This window comes from Silene latifolia, chromosome 8 (assembly GCF_048544455.1).
Source record: "Silene latifolia isolate original U9 population chromosome 8, ASM4854445v1, whole genome shotgun sequence".
Classification (NCBI taxonomy): domain Eukaryota; kingdom Viridiplantae; phylum Streptophyta; class Magnoliopsida; order Caryophyllales; family Caryophyllaceae; genus Silene; species Silene latifolia.
The window spans coordinates 9,035,312-9,042,797 of record NC_133533.1 but is presented as its reverse complement, the minus strand read 5'-3'; the positions used below and the strand labels follow the sequence as shown (position 1 = coordinate 9,042,797).

Sequence of the window (7,486 nt, the reverse complement as noted above, 5' to 3'; positions counted from 1 at the left end):
CATATTCAAAGGTTTTGACATGTATGACCAATTAATATGTTAATTTTAGTGTTTGTAAACAACATATTAAAACAACATATTTGAGGTCAATATGTTATTTTACAATACGCTTACCACCCCCAGCATATTGATTAACATATTCTAAAATAGAAATTTCTAATCCATTTTACAAAGAAAATTAACAATCTACTAATCGTAATCTGTGAATTACCAAACATTCAAACAAATTCTGCTAATTATATTGTGCTAGTCAAATACTCAGATCTTCTAATAAAAATTGTCATTTATAATCTACATTTGCAATCTGCTTACTGATAACCAAACAGGGATAATTCTTTTTATTTGTTAAATCTGTATGTTGTAGACCATGTTTCGGCAATGGTCATTCTTAGTAAACTTGCATTCACACACAATATAATTCGACAATAGTCAATGGAATTAATGATTTAATTTCGAGAATACAAAGATACGAGTCTATAGAACAAATTACGCTTTAGTAAAGTAATAATAGTGAATCAATTTTTTTCTTCTAAAACGAAATATACAAATCCGAAATATAAATAATATAATACTCGGTCGGGTCAGGAGCTTTAAGAATAAATGACGGATGAGTCAATGTAGGGTAAATCATACATCAGATTACGAAATAAGAAAATTGAAAGTTAACATAATGAAGAAAATGGATAAGGGGAAATTGGACCCCAATAAATAAAGTTGCTTGACTGTTTTGGACGATCGATCGATCTTGAGAACATGGTTTGTAAGCCTTTCTTTTCGATTTTCGGATATCCCGAATCTTTAACTTGGTACTATCGTACGTCCCAAGATCCGTCAAGGGGTAGAATTGTCATTTTACCTAAATCAAAGCGTAACGCTTAGGAAATCTTGTCATCATTTGTACTTGCTTCTCCTTGTTCGTCTGTCGTATATATGTCGTGCACCGTGGCAATGTGGATCGTTGAATCATCTTTAGAACATGGAGCGAGCCTCGTGGTTAAAATTTGGTACACGACGTATGTGACAAATTCATCACAAGATAATAAGTCGTCATTCCCTAGTATTTACATATGGCCGCCTCGATCTAGCTCTTCAATTGCTTGATCGATCTTCTTAGGTTAACCGTCTCATGAAAATGTCGAATGACAATAGACATATGATCGTCCAGTAGACTAACGATGTTTGAAATAATCCCGTGTTTGTTGTCTGTTTACAATAAAGAGCGCGGTAGTTAGTACATACTCTGTATAAGTTAATTACAGCATGCAGGGTTTACTCAGAGCGCATCTGGTAAAAAAATAAAAAGGATATGATCTCTTGTGTACCCCTCAACTGTTTTATTTTTTAAGATGTACTCCTCTTTTCTTGCAAAAAAAAAAAAAAACTTTGATCGCCAATAACTCATTGCCTAGAAGTTCAGAATACGATATTTTTTTTTAAATTGACCGTCTTTAAGAGGTCTTTAGTTTGAAAAAGAATTCACTGACGTCTCGTCTCGTAGTCGGGAATTATGGTCGGACAAAGTTTATTCGTTAAAAAAGGTTTGACCAACCATAACTACCGGTTACGAGTTCAAAATGCAGTGAATTTTTTGTTCAAATTTAAGGCCTTGACGAGATAATTGGCTTGAAAAAAAAATTACCGTATTCTGAACTCGTAACAGAGAATTGTTGTCGGTCAAAGTTTTTTTTTGGAAAAAACGAGGGGTACACCTTAAAAACCAAAAAGTTGAGGGGTACACGAGAGAATATCCCAAAATAAAATAAAAAGATAAGCGAAATATTAAGCTGTTTACCTTAGATGCAGAAGAGGTTAAGGAAATGGACGTGGATGGAGTAGAAGAACGACCGGCTAAATCGGAGAGACCCACATTGTAAGCCATAGTAAGGTCGGGTTGAAACAACCCGTAATTCCTTTCAGAAGTAGGACCCGGTTTCATATCTTCATTAAATAACGCGAATAAATAAATTTCGAGTCTCATGTTAGGTCTCAAAGGTGTCCCTTGATTAGCCATTTGCCTTCTTAACAAATTCCTATTATAAGTGGCAGCATTTTGAATCGAAGCTCCGATTTCATTCGGGTCGCCCTTAGACGGCCACCCGGTTTCAGATACTCGAACCTCTAACCCTCCGAAACCCAACCGCCATAAACCAAATATAACCGCATCCACTTGAGCATACAACATATTATCATAATGAAGTTTGTTGTACGGGTCCACCATACCGGCATTCGGATTAAATAACACGTAGTCGAGTTGAATACGGGTCGGGTCATCCTTATACGCGAAATACGGGTAGGCATTGACCCAAAATGGAGCCTTAGTACTTTGCAAAAATTGTAAGAATTGAGTCATGACATTCATTAATTCAGGTCGAAACGAGCCAGAAGACGGTGGATACGAGTTTTCTAGCACGCCGGCCGAGGTAGGCGAAGATACTTGAATAAATGAACCAAGACCGATTTGACCGAGTGCCCGATGAATGTTGACCATTGCTGGGACAATATAATTCATTAATGACGTGTCATCATCGGTAAATACTTCATTTCCGACCGCGATACCCGTAATTTTGGTAGCTGGGACGTATGGTTTAATGTGGGTATTTACCCATTGTATTGCTTCTTGTGGATCACCTAATGTTGCTAACATATCATTCTCAATTGTCACAATTAATTCAATTCCTGAATTAGCAAACGCGGTTAAAATTTGTGGATTTGTGTCGTAAATTCTTGCTTTTCTTAGACCTAATGTTTTTATCAATTGTGTTACTGTCTCTGGATGTGGTAAATTGTTGCCTAGTTGTCCATAGTTTATGCCTAGGGACTCCACATCTCTTATAATTTGAAATCCTGTATAACAAAAAAAAAAAAAAAAAAAAATTAAGAACGGGTTTATGTAATAATTTGCGTATAATAATGACATACGATTATTCAGTAAATCGAATAAATTAAAATTTATTTTGATTGAGAAAATTTAATTTTGTTAGACGGTTTTATATATAAGAATTTAAGTGAAATTATTAGGCAGTTAAGTCGACATAGTTGAAATTAAAACCCTTTTGCATGGTAAAGGTTATTTTAACATACATGATGATTGATGTGACAGTCTTATATCAGAATTTCGGGTATGGTTTGAAACCATTTTGCATGGGAAAGGTTGTTTAAGGTTTATTCAGAACATGTTTTTCTTTTTAACAGTAGGAAAAGATGCAATTACATAATGTTAGAGCATAGTATGAATAAGAAGAATAATGTAAGTTATTTACCTGGAATTATGGAGAACGATAAAAGAACGAGCACATGAAAAATGGAAAAGTTGATGAGACAAAACTTCATTGGAGTAGTTAAGGAAATGGGAGGGAAGGAAGTTTAGAGGAGAAGAAAGGGGAGATTGTATAGAGGAGGAGAGTTGTTTATATAGAGAAAGGTAGAAGAATTCTTTTCTTTACTTGTTTGAATATTATAGATAGATTTAATAAGAAGCTAAGGGCTACTACTTGCCTACCCAAGAGTTTTGGAGTTGTAATAGCTTGCCTTGGCAATATTGTGTATTTTGGGATAAATAAAGATTTAAATTACTTGGTAGTTGGTATATAACTTCAACTAGTGGTCTTATATTAATAAAGTTATTGTCATTAATCAAATATTATTAAAATAATAATGAAAAGTTTTTTTGCATGTTTTTTGTGATTGGCTTTTGTGCCTTTCCAACAATGCAACCACCTAACTCCAAACACAATTGTACTCCTTGCTCTTACAAAGGTTTTGCTTTGGATAAAAGAAAATGTACTCCCATCAAAGTACTAAATTTTATATAATTAATAAATTATATATATTTTTATTTTAGAAATATTTATTTTAAAAATATATTATAAAATTTATAAATTATATATATTTTTTTATTTTATTTTATAAATATGTATATAATTAATATAATTAATAAATTATACATATATATTTAAAAGTTAATCGTACAATTATTGAAAGAAAAAGTTAAAATACTTCGTACAATACTAATTTGTTTATATTTATATAATATTATTAATTTTTTTCACAAAGTTATATTTTTTTTTTTCTAAAAAAGTAAGATTAATACATAGGTGAAGAAAAGTATAGCGATAATATTCTAAAAAAATCAAACATAAATAGTATAATACTCGTATATAAACTCTAATCTAATTTGTGTTGTATTTTTCATTTGTATTTCTTTTTGGTGTTCAACTTTTATCCGTTAATTAGCACTATTCTAAATCAATACGAGTATATGAAAATATTGTTCAAAAATATAATGACTTATATAGATTTAACTTTAGGAAATGATAAATATAGTCCTTATGGCTGTATTTAAGGAGCTAAAATAGGAAATAAAACCTTAATATATGCATTAATTACATTGATTTATGTGTAATATAGTCTTTAATTTCTAAATCAATACCAAATATAAATGATACTCCCTCCAATTCTATATTTTCTTCCCTTTGTTTGAGGGTACGGATATTAAGGAAAGGAATAAAATAAGAGTAAAAAGGTTGGGTGGGGTTTGGTGATAGGAGAGAACGATGAATAATTAGGAATTAAATAAGAAATTGTGGGTCAGAACATTAAGGAAAGTAATAAAATAATAGTAAAAGAGTTGGGTGGGGTTTGATGATAGGAGAGAGTGATGAATAAAATAAGAGTAAAAGTTTTCAAAATAAGAAAAACGAAGAAAACCTAATAATCCGTTTTAAGAAATAGGGAAAAAAATATAAAATAGGAGGAAATATTAAATGCTTAAATACAACCCTAAAAGCTGTATTTATCATTACTTTTAACTTTATGCATATGTAAACTTTTGGAAATGCAAGATATAGTAAAAGTTGTACGCCATTTGAATTGCACAAAAACTTGGGTGAGACGGTCTCTCACTAAGTTATTGAGAGACTAATCTTTCGTACCCTTTTATTTGTATTTCGTATCCCTTTTATTGTTGATTGTGACATAGTAATTTCGTACCTATTTACATAATAAATGTACTCATTTTATCATTAATCATGATTTTGTACCTATTTTATTACCTTTAGTATCAATTTTCCTTAAAATTGTACAATGGTCTCTCAATAAAGTTTATTAAGAGATCGTCTCTCAGAAGACCTACTCTTTGAATTGATACCATGATGGAGTATATTTATATTGGTTGATTACTTAAGCAGATGAATATGCATGCATGCATGCATGTCGCCTCACCGATCCCAGAATGTTCAACGAATTGATGCGTATCATGGAATCATGGCTGGTGCCGACGTGTTTTATAGGCTCTAGCTAGAACAACCTGCATGCATTTGTTTGTAAAAAGTCAGCACTACACGTGAGCTAGCTCAAAAGCCAATCCAAAAATAAAAATGTATAATTATAATTATAATTATTAAACGATACTCCGTATAAGATACAATTATTAAGTAATATTGAGTTTCGATATCACTTTTTCTTATTTTCTAAAAGATTCATCAATTTAGCAATATGAGATGATATTATTGAGTGGTACCGAGTTTTAGTACTGTCAAGAAACCAACTTAAATAAAACTTTTTTTCGTAGTTGATATCTTTACTAAGACTCTTTTTCATAAATTTTCAAATAGCAGAAATCAATAATTTTAGCTATTTTTTTGCAGTCCGTTTTTCTTAAGACCATTGCTTTTGGTCTGAAATAAGACGGGTAACATGTCATCATTTTACAATAAAATGTTGTTATTTTTTTGATAACATGTTACCATTATTGTTCACATCATTTTCAGTGTAAAAATGACATCTCTAGTCATAACATTTTGTGAATTAATTGGTTACATTTTCTTAAAAAATGGCAACATTTTATCCGTCTGACAAATAAGATCAAAAGTGTCGGTCTAAAACAAGAATTTGTGATTTTTTTGGGATGTAGCTCGCCTTGGTTGGAGGCCCGTGCATGATTTTGTACTCTAACATGATCTCTAACACGATTAAATATCATTTGGATTTGAAGTGTGGATTTGAAGTGTGGATGCAAGTAGTCAAGTAACGCAGGTCTTCTTGGTTCTTACTCCTAATACTCCACTTAGAATGGGTCAACTCGTTACGTTTTAATCACACTTGTGCTAATAGTCTGATACTATGTCAATGAACGAATTCACCAAAATGATTGAAGGCCGATGAATAACTTCGTACTCTAATAACATGTATGTACCATCCTCTTATATGCAATACATAATATAGGTTCTATAAAATAATGGAGCTTATATTTGATATAATAATGACTTGTAACTTGTTAAGTGGACCTTGCAAATTAAAGCTGACCCGACTCGAATGACCTAACCCGATAATGCTGACCCGAGACCCCGAAAATGACCCGAAAGTGACCCGATAGACCCGAAGTGACTCGACCCGAAACTTACCAGACCCAAAGTGACCCGAAATAACCCGGTTGACCCGAAATGACCTAATTAAGGCAAAATCATGACCCGAAATGACCCGAAAGTGACCCGATATATCTGAAGTGACTCGACCCGAAACTTACCGGACCCAAAGTGACCAAAATGACCCGGTTGACCCGAAATGACCTAATTAAGGCAAAATCATGACCCGAAATGACCCCAAACGACCCAGGCTGACCTGATTCGAAGTGACCCGATCCAAAACTAACCCGACCCGAAAGTAACACAACAAGTTATTGACCCAAAAATGACCCGATCCGATGTAACTCGACCCAAATGACCCATTTACAAGCTCTACTTGTACGGAGGTGATAAGATAACAAAAATACCCGTGAGTTCCTGTCTTACTGACATTGTTCAACTTTTAATGAATCCTAACCTATGTGACAACAAAAAACATTTACATACCACTGCCCTTATTAGTCATTTCATTTGTCATTTCTTCTGGAACGTACTATTAGTACAGGACCGAATAGTATACCGACCTGAACCACAAAGCCCAAACTTATTTTTTATGGAAGTGACCCCAAAGACTTTATGGTCCAAATTACTTGGGCTGAATTCAGTATCACTTTGTAAGAAGTTTCCTTTTAAGTATGTGGTCGAGTAATCATCATTGGTCCCTTCACACGGGATCCAATATCCGATGGCTTAAAATGTACTGCCTCTGTTATGATCATTTGTTTTATCTTTATGTAATACCCCGTATTTTATATAATAAATTAAATGAATATTATATAATAAATTAAATGGATATTATTAAATATTATTTATTATACATTTTATCATATTAATTCAGTCGGGTAATTGTTGAGTCGATAATTATGTTAAGTTACTTTATTTAACTTGCGTCGTATCGAGCTAAGTTAATTGAGTCGGTTTTATATGGAATTCGAATATGAGCTGAACCATTGAGTTGGCCCATTAACTGTTCAGCCCATTTAACCCTAATTAAACCCTAAGCCCATTAGCCCTAATTAACCCTAATTATAAACCTAATCACTACCCTAATCCTATCACTCAACCCGCCTCCCTCACGCCTCCAT

At 32.8% G+C, this 7,486-nt stretch overlaps 1 protein-coding gene across 1 annotated transcript; it reads right to left on the bottom strand.

The window, feature by feature from the left end:
- Positions 1-453: 453 nt before the first annotated feature.
- Positions 454-3,556, bottom strand: LOC141596301 (glucan endo-1,3-beta-glucosidase 11-like). Its single transcript, XM_074416415.1, has 3 exons — positions 3,261-3,556; positions 1,793-2,844; positions 454-1,203 (listed from the first exon to the last, which is right to left on the bottom strand). The coding sequence occupies exons 1-3, from the start codon at positions 3,328-3,330 to the stop codon at positions 1,111-1,113; spliced, it is 1,215 nt and encodes a 404-aa protein (XP_074272516.1). The 5' UTR covers positions 3,331-3,556; the 3' UTR covers positions 454-1,110.
- Positions 3,557-7,486: the final 3,930 nt, after the last annotated feature.

Excerpts from the sequence above, each read along its gene's own strand:
- LOC141596301 (XM_074416415.1), bottom strand. The coding sequence starts at position 3,330 with ATGAAGTTTTGTCTCATCAACTTTTCCATTTTTCATGTGCTCGTTCTT. Across the intron at positions 2,845-3,260 it reads ATCGTTCTCCATAATTCCAG|GATTTCAAATTATAAGAGAT; the intron begins GTAAATAACTTA and ends TTTGTTATACAG. Across the intron at positions 1,204-1,792 it reads TAACCTCTTCTGCATCTAAG|ACAACAAACACGGGATTATT; the intron begins GTAAACAGCTTA and ends TATTGTAAACAG.